Source organism: Gorilla gorilla, chromosome 6 (genome assembly GCF_029281585.2).
Source record: "Gorilla gorilla gorilla isolate KB3781 chromosome 6, NHGRI_mGorGor1-v2.1_pri, whole genome shotgun sequence".
Classification (NCBI taxonomy): domain Eukaryota; kingdom Metazoa; phylum Chordata; class Mammalia; order Primates; family Hominidae; genus Gorilla; species Gorilla gorilla.
This window is the reverse complement of record NC_073230.2, coordinates 101,942,822-101,957,972: the sequence shown is the minus strand read 5'-3', so window position 1 is coordinate 101,957,972 and position 15,151 is coordinate 101,942,822. Positions and strand designations below refer to the sequence as shown.

At 38.7% G+C, this 15,151-nt stretch overlaps 2 protein-coding genes across 5 annotated transcripts in view; one reads left to right on the top strand and one right to left on the bottom strand.

The window, feature by feature from the left end:
* Positions 1-15,151, bottom strand: part of ELAPOR2 (endosome-lysosome associated apoptosis and autophagy regulator family member 2) — a 257,866-nt gene that overhangs the window by 44,763 nt on the left and 197,952 nt on the right. The window lies entirely within an intron of this gene.
* GRM3 (glutamate metabotropic receptor 3) overlaps positions 1-15,151 on the top strand; it is a 221,522-nt gene that overhangs the window by 204,651 nt on the left and 1,720 nt on the right. For both annotated transcript variants that reach the window (XM_031013073.3, XM_055347599.2), the window contains one exon: positions 2,373-2,547. In XM_031013073.3, coding sequence (XP_030868933.1) covers positions 2,373-2,547 — 175 coding nt within the window. The remainder of the gene's footprint in view (positions 1-2,372; positions 2,548-15,151) is intronic.

Here is a 15,151-nt window from a genome sequence, read left to right as displayed (position 1 = left end):
CCTTGGGATGGAAATTCCTGTACACGTATTCAAACACCAAATGTTCACTACATGTGAGGCTCAGTTCTGGTGCTGGGGATAGCACAATGAGAAAAAACATTCATGACCTTGGTAGGCCCATGAATTTATATGCTTTTAGGTAACATAAGGTACTACCATCATTTTCAATTGAAAATTGTCTTTATTAAGAAATTAAAATATATAGTCCTATGTAATGATCAAAACTGTGTCTTCACATTCAATCTCATTTCCTCCTGAGGTCTGGCCTGTCTTAGGCTGAGAGCCTGCAGTAGTTGGCATCTTCCTTGGTGCTTATGTTCCCCAATCCACCAGTTGCTACTTCCCTCTCAGCGCTGATTAAAGAGTGATAAGGAAGAAGTAGGACAGTTCTTTGTGGCTAGATGACTTTATGATCTCTAAGTCCACACATGGAAAGATACATCCTTCAGATGCCTGGAAGATGACTAGAGGGCGTTTTCATCTTTCAAGTGATCTTTAGAAATTACCCTCTGGCCTTTTCCCCTGCAGGTCCTTGAGTGAGTTGACTGGCAGTTCTCTATTGTGATTTGTCTCTGGTGGCTCCATGCCCATTCTCAGGGCATCCAGCTATCCTACCCCAAGCCTCTTTCTGTGAAGGTCTCCAGGCCAAGACATAGGCCCAAGACCATGCATAATGGTTTTTGTGTGGCCCATCTTGTCCATGCATACCATTCACATAGCCTTTGCTTTGATAAATTCTCAGAACAAAGGACTACCTCAAGACAGTAGCAAGTTTTATGCAATGCCAATAGAGCAACTAGCCTTTTCCTCACCTTCTAGATTTCCAAGGCAGGAATCAGGTCCCAATTCAGGGCATCCTCTTCCTGCAGAAACACCTGACTTTTTGTAAATGGCCACACTGAAGCCCTCCTTGCTAGGCTTTCAGCGAGGAGACAAAAATCACAGTACAGCTTTGCCCAAGATCCCCTCCTCCTAAAAGCCTCTCCTCACCTCTTCTTGTAATGTCTTAAAGTGTGTGAGTAGTTTTAAGAGTTACAGAAATGCTTTTAGAAAAGGTTTCCTGGAAATTTTGCAAATTTGGATTTGTCTCCCCCTCCCATGATCTCTGATATCCTTCACACTGGCTTCAGAGTCAGAGGCAGGAACTGAGGCAGAAAGAGGACAATTCTAACATCATATTATACATATACATAGAAAAGAAATTGTCCCAGATTTATGAAGGCTTTTGCATCACAGAATCAGATAGCAACTTGTTTTCTGAGAATTTGACAAGAAAGGAGCCTGCAATTAGGGGTCCCAAGGTGGAGAGCACTGGACTAGTTAAGAGAGACAAGAACTTTAAAATGACGAGGATGGATTATGCTTTCAGGATTCAAAGTAAGCAAGGCCTAAAGAATTATGCCACAGGGCAGGCTGAATTTTTTTTTAAAAAATCAAAAGTAAAATGAAGCATTCTAAAATTATGTGGCTTCTCCAGTTATGTGTTCAGTCTTCAGCTTTCCTTGATTAGAGAGGAAGGTCAGAGACTTTACAGAAATGTTTTATAGATGCCTAAAGTCATTTAGGACATTTGAAATTATGCTACTTTATAATAGCATATGCCTAAGGGGAAAGGAAAAAAATCTAAAGTTACTCTGGGATGAGAATGAGAAGACATGATAAACCCTGGTTCTGAGGAACTTTCAGGGAAAACAAAGAGGGAGAAGTGAAAATTACCTGTCAAGAATGGGTGTATAGAAGCCTAGAGAACATGAAGATTGAACAGTGAGTACCTGATGAATCAAAATTCCAGAGAGATGCCAATAAGCAAAAGCAAAGGTACCACAGAAGAAAGCTGGCAGTGATCCTCAACAAAGAATAGGGAAACCAGTAGCCGATAGGCAGAGCTTCCAGCAAGCAAGGGAGATAGAAAAATGTAAAAAAAAACAAAAAAACAAAAACACAAAAAAACAAATTTGTTTATAATAACCTTAAATCTTAAAGAAGCCAAGTTCATAGACTAAAATCATCAGCAATCTGGCCACTTCATCACTGAATATGTTTTACTATTTAAGATTCCACCTTCTGTGGCTTTACAGAAATATATTTATAAAAATATAAAGAAAACAAACAAGAAAATCCATGTGAAGTCTTGGCAAGCATTCAGAAGCACCCCACACAAATGGTGTTTGCTTGCAAATCCTAAGCAATATTTCCAAGACTACCCCAAACATAGAAGATTCAATATAATTACTGTATTGATTTGGCTACAATAAGGACAGAGCTGTCAATTATTCTGGATTTTTCATTTTGGTCTTATTTCAGCACTCTCTTTAGTTGGCCATTTGACTGAATGTACAGCCAGACACTTATTAGCCAACCTTCTCTTGTAGGTGCAGACGACAACCATGTGCATCTCTGTCAGCCTGAGTGGCTTTGTGGTCTTGGGCTGTTTGTTTGCACCCAAGGTTCACATCATCCTGTTTCAACCCCAGAAGAATGTTGTCACACACAGACTGCACCTCAACAGGTTCAGTGTCAGTGGAACTGGGACCACATACTCTCAGTGTAAGTATGGAACTCGGCACTAACTCCTTCATACATAGCATTGTAGTCAGGACCAGCCTGCCAAGAACAGGCAACACATGTCTGTCCCCATGAACAATCTCAATTCGATTTTACTAAGTATGGATTTAAACACTGTGAGTCAGGTATTGCGCTAGATGCTGGAGATTCAGTAAGGAGCAAAGAAGTCAAAGTTTCTGTTTGGGCAGTACATACAGTCTAGCAGGGAACAAAGACATTAAATCCATAGCTGCAATGAGGGGTTTGACCATGTTGTGGGGTTAGATAACCTAGTCTCTCATCCTGTTCTGCAGTCAATTTAATAGATAACTTCAAACAAGTCACTCTATTGCTTTCTGCCTCATTTTACTAATTAAAATAGGGGACTGGGCTAGATTGGTGTTTTATAAAATATATGTCACACAGATGCCAAAGGAGCTTCATGAAAAATTAAAAGGGGAAGATAATAAAATACAATGAAAAATGCTACATTCCTAATTCCCCCTTGGAAGTTTACAGTACTTCCTTTAACATGAGTGTGTTATAGGTTTTGAGAATCTCTATGCAAGAAAACCTGTTTAACTTTGTTAAAAGTTAAAATACTTTTAAAAATATTTTATCACAGTAAAACTAACATCCCGTGGAACACACCTTGGAAAATGCTGGAATAGATCTTCCTCCTACTTCAATGACACAATGTTTTCTCAGCTTAGAAGGCAGTGTGAACTGAAGGATACTAGGATAGTTCCCAGTCCCTAATTCTCTCTGCTACTGGCCTGCAAATGTCTGAAACACTATCCTTAGAGAATCATTGATTTAATTCTTTAGAGTTCTCTAAAGTACAAATGTACCTGAAGGGGATAACCTTTTAAGCCATTTTCAGCTAAATTGTGGTATGAAGTAGAAGCAATTCACTGACACTGGACGAGGGGGAAGAAAAGAACTGGAACCATGAGAGGGGAAGGGAGGACAGAAAGTGACAGAGACAAATGACTGCTTCACAATTTTGCCTCGAGTTGATCAGAAAGGATACTTCAAAATAGCTCAGCATCACAGGGTCAGCAATCACATTAGCGCCCCAATTTCTCTACCAAAGTACAGAATTTAACAGGGCAGCCCTTCCCCCAGGAAACTGAAGGAAGACTGACAGGCTGAAAGCACATGTTCAGGGATAGGCTGCACATTCCTGTCTTTCCAGCTAAACTCCAATGTGTCACAAAAGTTGAGCTTCAGGGCATGGCAAAGCCTGTGAGGTCGTTTTCCATGGATCTTAGAGAAATATGTTGATTTCTTGAGCAAACAAAGCTCTTTTTAGCAGACTAATCTTAACAGCTACCTAGTCCAGCCCAGAGAGAACTGTCAATAACTAATAAAAATATTAACAACAGGTAACAGGAACTTTCATTTGTTGAGTGTTTTTCATATGCTGGGCACCATGATAAATACTTTACACACATGTGTGTATGTGTGTGCTGTCTTATTCAATGCTCCAACCCCTTAAGGTAAAGAAACTCACCCAGGGTCACACACTTTAAAAATGGCAGAACCAGAATTTAGAGTCAGTTCCTATGATTTCAAAGCCAGTGCACCTAACCACTGTATCGTGCAGCCTCTCCCAGACAGCAAGCTGGGAAAGTTCTCATGGGCAGGCTTTGCAGAGAGAATAAAAAGAAGGTTATCCAAGCAAAATTGTCTCATTGCTAGCTCAGAACTTTTGCTTGTTATTAGAACAATTTAGCAGAGTCCATAAGTCTTCCATAGACATTATTCAAAATTGCATATATCCAGACCTCAGTAATTTAGAAATGGCAGAATTTTCTAATGCATATGCTGGGAATTAACAAATTCCAGAAGGGATAGCAAGGGCACTTTGTCCAATCAAGTCTCTTGTTAGAAATTCAGAAATATCCATCTACATAAAAACAATGTACTGCAACCACAGCAGACCTGTTAAACTATTACTCAGTATGCTAATCTGATAGTGACCCAATTAGTACTTCAAGACAGGTGTTTGAACATTGTTGGAATGTCTTGTTAATAAAATTATAAATAAACTTTTTTTAAAAAAAGGTCTAAATTCAGACCTCATTGTTTCAGCAATATTTCCCTAATTTCAATACAAATCAATGAAGTAGTACCATGTAACAAAGTTAATATTTTATATAACATCTCTTCGCATTTTAACGTGCATAAGTAACAAATACATTCACCTGTTATTTGCATTTTTACTCTTTTATTCAAAGTAGTTTTATATTCATGAACTCATTTTATCCTCATGAGTACCAGATATCACAAGTTCTATTTTATAGGTAAGAAAATTGAGGATTGAAGTTACTTCTCAAGGATATACAATGATACAAGAGTCAAGAGTTGAGCCTGATTTCCTGACTTTCAATTAAAAACTTTCCCATTTTAATAAGTTGGAAGTATTTCATATCAAGAAATTTACTCATTCATTAAATTATTGAGTACCTACTACACACCAAAAATTTCTAAGCACTGTGTACACAGTAACGAATAGGATGGAATCCCTGGCCCCATGAAGCTTGGTGTCTAGGACAGTGGTTTTCATACTGTAGACTGTAAGCCATTATTGGGTCATGAAATTTAGTATCTTTGGCCAGTGCTTTTTAAAAGAAAAAAACAGAAAATCTTAACAGTGCATTACATGTAATAAAGGTAAGGCATAAAAGGTAAGTCATGAAGAGTTATATGTATACGTATACCAGGTCTGGGTAAAATGTATTTATTTCTATAGATCACAATCAAAGATGTTTAAAGGCCAGTGGTCTATGGAATTTAGTTCTGTGTATGAACATGTTACTGACCCACTTTGGTAGAACTGAAGCAATTATTTAATATCTTAGTGTGTTTCCTCTATTGTATATTCAGTTCAATTTATATCCATTTCCCTCCTAAATACTTGGAAGTATGTTGCTTTAGAAATCAAGAACATTCCTTAAACTGCTCTGCGTTCATTAGATAAAGCATATGTTTTTCTTGGGTTGTAAATAATTCATGTTCTTCCAGTGAGTATAATGTTAGCACTTTATTTCATTGGGCAATTGTTAATATTGCTGCTGGTTTTCTGACTTTCTCTTCAGAGGTAAAAACAAAACCCACTGTAGAGATGAGAGTAAGCTAATACGGAAACAGACTTATCGCGTTTCCTCCACTTTATCTATTCCTGCATAACAAACTTCGCCATAACTTAAAGGCTTAAAACAATACCTCTTTATATTATTATCTCTTACAGTTTACAAGTCAGGAATTCAGACAGGGCTTGGTTCATCTGCTCCATGAGGCTGACGTTCTTTCATGGTTTTAAGCAGAGACTGAGCTGATCTGGAAGATCCATGATGCTTTCACTCTTATTCCTGGCATCTTGGCAGGAAGCCTGTCCATGTTGGCTCCTAATGAGCATGTTCCATAAAAAAGGAAGTAGAAACTGGCTTGGCCAGGAAACTGGTATAGCATAATTGGTACCATACTTATTTATCGAAGCTCAGATTCAATGGGAAGTGCATAGACCCCACCTCCCAAGGAGTCTGTGATCATTTTAATTATGCCACACTTTCCAAATCCCCAATTAATCCATTACTGCATCATATCAAGAATTACAGTGACTTGACACAATCCCGTATAATACCAAGAAGTCACCCCAACTGGAAAGTACAGCCATATCAATTCCGAGTTAATTCTCTGTCAAGAGAGTAGGAGAAATACCACATTACTTTGGAGTCTAGGAGAGCCTCCTGATGGCAGCCAAGGTGGTTGATAGCAGAAAGAGTATTGGTATTGAATTTTTAAAGCTGACCAGTTGCTCCACAAAACTGGAAAAGCATGACCACACTCAGTAGCAGATATGAAAGAATGAACATGGTTAACAACATCTTGGAAAACTGAAAAGTTTTATATATTGCTATGTGCAAAAGAGTACAATTAAAGTTGTGCCTAATTAATTATATATAGTAGAAGTAAGAATAATAAAAATAAATGAAACCTTAATTTTTCTCCATTAAGAATACCCATGGGTCAATGATTCCCAGATATTTGTATATGAAAAATAACTCCTTTGAAATGGAGATGCCCTGGTCCTATCCATAGATATTCTGATTCATGTGGTCTGGAGCAAAGGCCAGAAATCTGGTTTATAACAGACACCCCAGCTGTTTCAATAGAAGTGGTCCAAAGAAAATATTTTGAGAACCTCTACCCAAACCATCCTTGTCTGCTTCATCCACTGATATCAGTGCAGTCACTGCAGGGAGGTTCTCTAGCCCATCAAAGAGGAAGCAGGGTTTCAGAGAGGGAGTGACATTCTGAATTTCCGCCCTTTGCTTCATAATACCAGTGGCCACATCCACATGCAGTGATTTCCCAGGCTCCCTCTGGAACTTTCAGGGAAGTCATTTCCAGCATAGAAAAACCTGGCCACTCAGAAAACATTTACTAAAAGTGGGCATTCTCCTTCTAATGGCAGTATAACTCAGAGACCTTGAAATCCTAAACTCGTACTTTTAATTCTACTCCCACACCCATACACATAAGCAAACATCCTTTGTATATGGATGAAAAAGAGGTCATTTTTATTCTCTTCTGCTCTAGAAGCAAAAGAGATTCCCAGAGCTGGTTCCTAAGGACAGGCAATCAATAATATATGTTGGGAATGTAAGTAGAACTGCATAATATTTAAAGAGACAAGCTGGAAGTACACATGAAGTTACATAGCATAAAACCCTATAGGAGTCATGCAGGTGAGAATATTGACACTAACATGATTTTGTATCAGCATAGACTGGGGAGAGAAAGGTGAAAAATGAAGTATGCCCCATAGTCTTCAGAGCTATTATGTACCCAGACTTGGTCCTATAAGGATATGTGTCTCTTGCTCATGGTAATTGTTCAGATGTATGTATGTCATTATCATGAAGATCAGCCAAGAAACTTCGACTACCCAATGATGCCCAGATTTTGGTCCCCAAGGAGCTGTAGGCATATGGAGATTGATTTTCTCTGCCAAGACAGTCACTTGTCCAGGTGGTAATGTGTGAACTGTTCAATTAATACAATTACTTATTATCACAAAGTTTTTTCGCATTATAAAAAGAAAGTGGTAGTTTAAAAAGATTAAGTGAACACTTTTCTAGAGTCATGGCATCATTTTCCATACAGCTACAACCATAGAAAGCAAGCACATGAGACCAGACTCTGGCCTAGTCAGCAAGGGGCAATGGCCTAGTTAGCAGGGGGCAAGCCATTGTTGAAGTCTGAATATGACTTTATAAAATAAAAGCATAACACGTAATGCCCAAGTTTCTTCTCTATAGTTCAGCCCCCGAAAAACAGCATCATGTGCCTGTAATCTAAGCTCAGGGAACCCCACATGACACTATGTACTAGCCTGGCCAGGAAAATTAGCAAGGTATTTGGTAATACAAACTGAATTGATGGTCTTTCTTGCCACAGGTATATCATACACGTAAATCTTCAATGGGCAGTGCAGGAAGAACTAGAGTATTCAGCAAGTCAAGCCAGCTGCTTTCATGGAGAATATAGCCAAAGCATCTAAACCAGATAAATGTTAATCTATTTTTCCCTTTAGAAAGTTCACAGAAAAGAGGCCAGTCACAGTGACTCATGCCTGTAGTCCCAGCACTTTGGAAGGCCAAGGCAGGTGGATCACCTGAGGTCAGCAGTTCAAGACCAGTGTGGCCAGTATGGCGAAACACCATTTCTACTAAAAAAATACAAAAATTAGCCAGGCATGGTGGTGTGCAGCTGTAATCACAGCTACTCATGAGGCTGAGACAGGAGAATTGCTTGAACCCAGGAGGTGGAGGCTGCAGTGAGCCGAGATCATGCCACTGCACTCCAGCCTGGGAGACAGAGCAAGACTCCATCGCCCTCTGCAAAAAAAAAAAAAAAAAAAAAGTCCACAGAAAAGATAACTATTGGGTACTGGGCTTATTTCATCACTTGAAATCTGTGCGGCAAACCCCTGTGACACACTTTTACCTATGTAACACACCTTCACATGTACCCCCAAACCTAAAATAAAAGTTAAAAAAAAGAAAGTCCACAGCATTCCTGAGAATCTCATTCCATTCCCTTTTACTCCCTTTGTCACTGTCAATGGAAGAATAGAGTCTCCAGCTACAATAGGTAACTCTATATGTATTAGAGAATTGATGTTTAGTACCTCTGCTTTCTTCTATGTAACACTGTCATTGTGTTTGTCTCACAACTGCTTTTTTCCATCCCTTAAATCATTTTCTCTTTATCTCTAATATGTTGCTAGGTTTTCCCCTAGTAAATATAGCCCACCTTCTTTAATAACAGTGACCACAAATATCAGAGCTGGGAGGGCCACTTTGGAACATTTATTCTAATAACCACATTTCTAGATGAGAAAACTAGGGCCCTATCTACTAGATACTTTAGGAATTTGATAACTAGAGTTATAGATGAAACTCTCAAAGGCTGCTATATTGTTCCTCTGGCCTCCCTGGATTTGCTGCCTCAGCTCAGTTACAAAATTCAGCTCATAGACTATTCTGACAATGAGAATGTTAGCATCTGCAAATTCAATGGTTTTTTTTTTTTTAAGTTAAAAGCTTACTTTTCAGCTCTATACCTGATGGCATCTTGTTCTATCAGCATGGTTACAGACGCATTCATGTACTCCCATAATGTTCATGGAGTCCCATAATGACACTACGTAGTAGCCTGGCCAAGCAAGTTAGGTTTGAATGTGGCTAGAGGAAGATGAATAAAAGTAAGAATAAGAGGCGAGGAGAACAGAGAGGCATTATAAAGATATTTACTCTTTGACTGAAAGAAATGAGAAAGCACTAGAAGGGTTTCATCAGAGTTGTGGTATGACCTGACTTTAAAAGCATAAATTTTGGCTGTGTGGGCAAAATATAAAAGAGGGAGCAGTCAAAGAGATCATTTAGGAGGCATAGTCCAAATGGTGGTGGTTTAGACCAGAGTGAGAGATAGCAGTAGAAGCCAATAAAGTGTTCTGATACTGTACATAACTTAAAGGTGAAGCTAACAGGATTAGTTCCACAGAAAGGAGACTAAAACTAATTTTATTAGAGTTTAACACTTTTGGTTTTAGACTTTTGTCCCTAGGCATAGTAGCACATGCAACTCATATTAGTTATCTGAGCCTCAGGGAGAAAAAGTTTCTGATCCTTGTCTGAAAACATATTTTGATAGAAAAGAGGAGAAACCAGTGATGTTGGGCAACTAAGATAGTGAAAAGAATGCAGGATTGGTAGAAAAGCACAGAAAAATGAGCCTTTTCATTTACCAATTATTTATTGGGCATCCCTCTTTGTACTTCTTGAGGGAAGGAGAAGAGAGTAAATTTTATTTTATTTTATTTTATTTTATTTTATTTTATTTTATTTTATTTTATTTTATTTTTTGAGACAGAGTCTCACTCTGTCCCCCAGGCTGGAGTGCAGTGGCGCAATCTCGGCTCATTACAAGCTCTGCCTCTTGGGTTTACGCCATTCTCCTGCCTCAGCCTCCCAAGTAGCTGGGACTACAGGCACCTGCCACCACGCACGGCTAAGTTTTTGTATTTTTAGTAGAGACGGGGTTTCACCATGTTAGCCAGGATGGTCTTGATCTCCTGACCTCATGATCCACCCACCTCATCCTCCCAAAGTGCTGGGATTACAGGCATGAACCACCATGCCTGGCCAAGAACATGATATTTTAAAGCAACATGATGTGGCAACAATGGAGGGAAGTATTTAGTTGAAGACTGATGGTTTGAATGTGTCCTCCAAATTTCATGTGTTGAAAATTTAATCTCCAAATTCACATCCTGATTGGAGGTGGTGTCTTTGGGAGGTAATTAAGATTAAATAAGGTGATCAGGATGGGGCCCCCATGATGGGACTGATGGCTTTAACAGGAGAGGAAGAGAGACCTGAACTAGATGCTCACTCTATCTCACCATGTGATGCCTCTCACCATGTCATGAGACAGCAGGAAGGCCCTCACCAGATGCCCAGTGCCATGCTCTTGCACTTTCCAGCCTTCAGAACCATGAGCTAAATAAATGTCTGTTCTTTATAAATTACCTAGTAAGTGATATTCTGTCACAGAAACAGAAAATGGACTAAGACCAAGTGCTATTTCTGTTGGTAAAGTAATGGGTCATTAAAAAGGGTCATGACATATCTTCTTTTTCCATAAATCTTGTCTCACAAGAAAAGAACAATTGAATGAAGAAGTCATTGCTTTCATACAGTTCTACTCCCCATTTGGAAACTAAATCTTGGATTTGCAGATTTTTATCCCACAGCATAATGAATATGATGATCTTAAATCTACTGTTAACAGTTTAAAACCATTATTTGGGTCATAAAGAGAAAGCAGTCACTGAGAATTCAGTCTATATATTTTTTCTTTTTTCTTGTTTTTGAAGAGACCTTTTTCACTGACAGGATCTCATTCTGTCACCCAGGCTGCAGTGCAGTGACATGATCCTAGCTCACTGAAGCCTCGAACTCCTCGGCTCAAGTCATCCTGAGACCTCAGCACTTGAGGCACATGCCATCCTGCCCAGCTAAATTTTTTTAGAGATGGGGTCTTGCTACATTGCCCAGGCTGGTCTCAAACTCCTGACTGGCCTCAAATGATCCTCCTACTTTGGCCTCCCAAGGTGCAGAGATTTCAGGCCCAACCCACTGCACCAGGCCCAGTCTGTATTTCTTAATAATGAATTATTTGCCTTCCCCTGTGAAATCTCTGACATAGCAAGAATACCAAACCAATGGGTAGTAGTAGCGTCTTCATCTGCCCAGATAACATCTATTATTCAATCACCGGATACAATTCTCCTGAAATGGAACCAAGGGACCCTAGCACAAGTAAAATTAAGATGATGAGTAAGAAAACAGATTCAATGACAAAGCAGGACACAAGACAACAAACAGTTGGTGGAAACTGGATTCCATGACCATAATAGTAAAATATCTAAACAAAGACTTCCTGGGAAAAAATTATTTGGGGTCATCAGAAGCAAGGAAATGGAACAGATGGAGCAAACTGGAATGTCTGTTCCGTTGAAATGTTTATTTTTTTTTCTGAGACTGATGCAAAGTAACACTGCTAAAGTAACACTGATTCTCAGCAACCAGTCTTAGCCACTAAATTGACTAACAGACTTGGCATCCATAAAAATCTATTAAATAAATATATTTAGCATTGATTGAGTGTCCAATTATCTGAAAAAATACAATAATTTTCTCCAAAGTCTGGCTAGCCCATGCATTACTGGTGGAAGAGAAGTGGATTTCACAGAGCAAGACAAAGCTGTCACTTGGTTACATTGATCTTCAACGTTTCACCAGTTTGTGAAGCAAAATATGCCTTTTGATGGCTGTGAATTACCCTTTTGTGATCAATAGTGGAATTTATAAGGTCCTTTTCCATTTACCTTAAATTTTCACTTTGAATGGCAAAAGCACACCTTATCCTAGAGTATCCAATAGTTACTACTTACCCCAAGTCCCAGGAAAACCAAAAATAGGGCTACATGCCTCTTATGTCTAGTAGAAAGGATGATTATAGAAATGTGCTTAACCACACTTAAGAAAATGGGCTAAACTTACACCATTAAAAATCTCATGAGGATTTCATCAGAATAATAGAAAAAGCTCATCACAAACATACACACACAAATGATTGTACTTTGCCCTTCCACATATTTTACTACCTTGGTGAATAACAGACAGGCTAATACGGGAGGCATATGTAAAATATTTATGAAAAGCAAAGTAATTGAGATAATAAGCTCATAAAACAATAATTTTCCCTACTATATTCAACAGCATGTGCAAAAATGAGAATTTTCTTCATAATAAACTGCACCAGCAGAAGCTACCAATGAAATAATAAAAGAGAAGCAGAAAAATATAAGTTAGAGTTCCCTTCGACACGTTAAAAAGTATTTAGGGGAAAAAGTAGTTGCAAAAAGAGTCTTGTGGGTCTTTTTTGCTGTTGCTATTTCTTGTAAGAAGACCTTGAATTTGTATTATCTTCCTCTCAAAGAGTTTAGACATAGGTTGCTCCTTTGAATGTCCCTATGAAGGGGGTAGATGAAACAAAGTTGTTCTATTAACTTCCATGATGATGTCCATGGGGTACATAGTAGATGACTATTTTATACTAGAACTTGAGGATCTTCCATGCAGCTATCTTTTGCAGACTCTGTGCTCCTTACCTAGGCAATATATCTTAATTTTTAAGAAATTAGAATGCAATGGGCAAGTCGACTCTAAGAGTGCACTCCAAAGCATAGCATTACATCAAGTTCCATAAGAGGACATGGAACATCAGAGTAGGTTTCAGATACAAACTTAAGAGGGGGTATTTGAATCCCAGGCCTTAGTTCTCCTAGACTTATCCCTGTGACACATTATTCCTCTTCAATCGCTAAAATTTCATTTTTAGCATGCACAGAAATAATACAACTTGATCCTGGAAAAGATAAAGAGATTAGTTAAAATGTCAAAGGCAGCATGCCTGAATGGGGAGCTCACAACCTGAGTCAGTTCTCTTGGCAAGGGTAGTTGATGGTCATTGTCACAATGTGGCTTGAGAAGCAAAAGCCCACCTGTCTGAAAATAAGGCTGCCCATAGGCTTCATGTTTGCTGGTCATTTCTTTAGTTTAAAAGATTATTTCCTTCTTGAAACTTCCATTGGTTTCCTGATTCTTTGAAATGCAAACATTTATATGATAATTCAGGAAATATTTATAGACAGTCTATTCCATGACCAGCACTAGGGATAAAATAATGAAACAGGTAAGTAAAACCCCTGCATATTTTCTAGTCAAGGGTATAGGATGCTACACCAAAAATAATAATAAGCAAGAAAAAAGGCAGCAACAACTGGGCTAGGCTGAGTTTCAAAACTGGGTGATGTGACAGTAACTGATTGGCTATTATTTTAAATTAAGTGGCCTGATGACTACCTTTTTGAGGTAACATTTCAGATGTGGATGACAAGGAGGAGCCAGACATGAGTAGATCAGAGGGAAGAGCATTCCTAGAGAGGCAAAGGCTACTGCAAAGGCAGAAAGTTGAGAAACAGATTTGCTGTATTTGAGAACAAAAGCAAAAGGAAGGAAAAAAAATTTGGAATGAGGTGAACACAAAAAGGGGGACATGGTCCAAATTACGATGGGATTTATAAGCCAGAGTAAAGAGTTAGAGCACACAGGGAAGCCACTGGAAGTGCATATGTAGGTGACTTGTATTTTAAAATACTCTCACTGCTGTATAGAGAATATATTGCAAAAAAAAAAAAAGCAAGAGTGGAAACAGACAGGCCAGTGGTGCAGCTCTTGCAATGATCAGGAGAAACATCATGGTGGGTTGCCCCAGGGTGGTAGATGCAAAGAGAACTGGTTAGACATAAATCTAGAGGTGAGTGAAACTGATGATAGGTTTGACATGGGGCAGGGTCGAAACAAAAAGGAATGAAACATACATTTTAGATTTTTGGTTTGGGCAACTGGCCAGATGGCAAAACCATTCACTGAGGAAAGGAAAGCTAAATGGAGACAGGTTAGGGAATCAAGAGTTCAGCTTTGGCCACTGATTTTGAAGTGGCTTTTAAACGTACACACAAAGATGTCAAGTAGGCAGTTGGATACAAAAGGCTGCAGAAAAAGCACATATTGAATGACCTAGAGTGCTCTCCTAGGTTTCCAGTAACCCATTTTGAATCTCACTTTGCCTTTCCCTTTCTCTTACCTTACCTACATTTGATGAAGCTGGAATTAGATACAATATATGGAAATAATTTTTCTAGTTAAAGTATTTATAAATAATAAAGCCGTCACATTTGGAATTATGATTATGACCACTTTCCATCAAGTATTTATCTGGCACATACTGTGTTACCAATTTCTTCATTGTAGCAGTTTCAGGAAATGCATATGACATCGTACCTGCCCTCAGAGATACTGTAGCTTTTAATGGGCTCGTATTGTAAAGAAAATTGAACCTGATCCTAATAAGAAGAAGAAAAAAATCTCCAAAAGAGTTAGCATGTTGCATGACTCCAGTGTAACTTGAGGTAGCCACACAAACTTGACTTCATAGATTTTCTTACATACCTAGCCAAGCAATCAATGTAAAATTGAGGGGCTGTAGATTCCCTAGTGGTGGACCTGCTGATAGACTTCAGTGCCCCAAGTATAGTGAATGCTCCCCCACTGAATGCCATATAATCTCAAATTTCATAAATAGTTGCTCCTGTTTAAGGGAATTAATAGGAATTTTGCCTAGGTAAAATGAAAATGTAGGGGTCAATTATATATCCACTATCAAGCATGGACATTTAAACATGAAGCCAGTTTATCTGCAGGTTAACTTTGAGATATGCTCTTAAAGAATGGGACAGATGGCTGGTCAATTTGATCTGGGCTGTGATCAAGTACCCCAGAGGATCAGCTCCTACTGGTCAGAGTATATACAAATAGACAGGCCAAGGGGCTGTATGAGAGAGATCTTAAATGTAATGGAACACCATCTCTTTAACCGATTCTCTCGGCTACATGGTTTCATT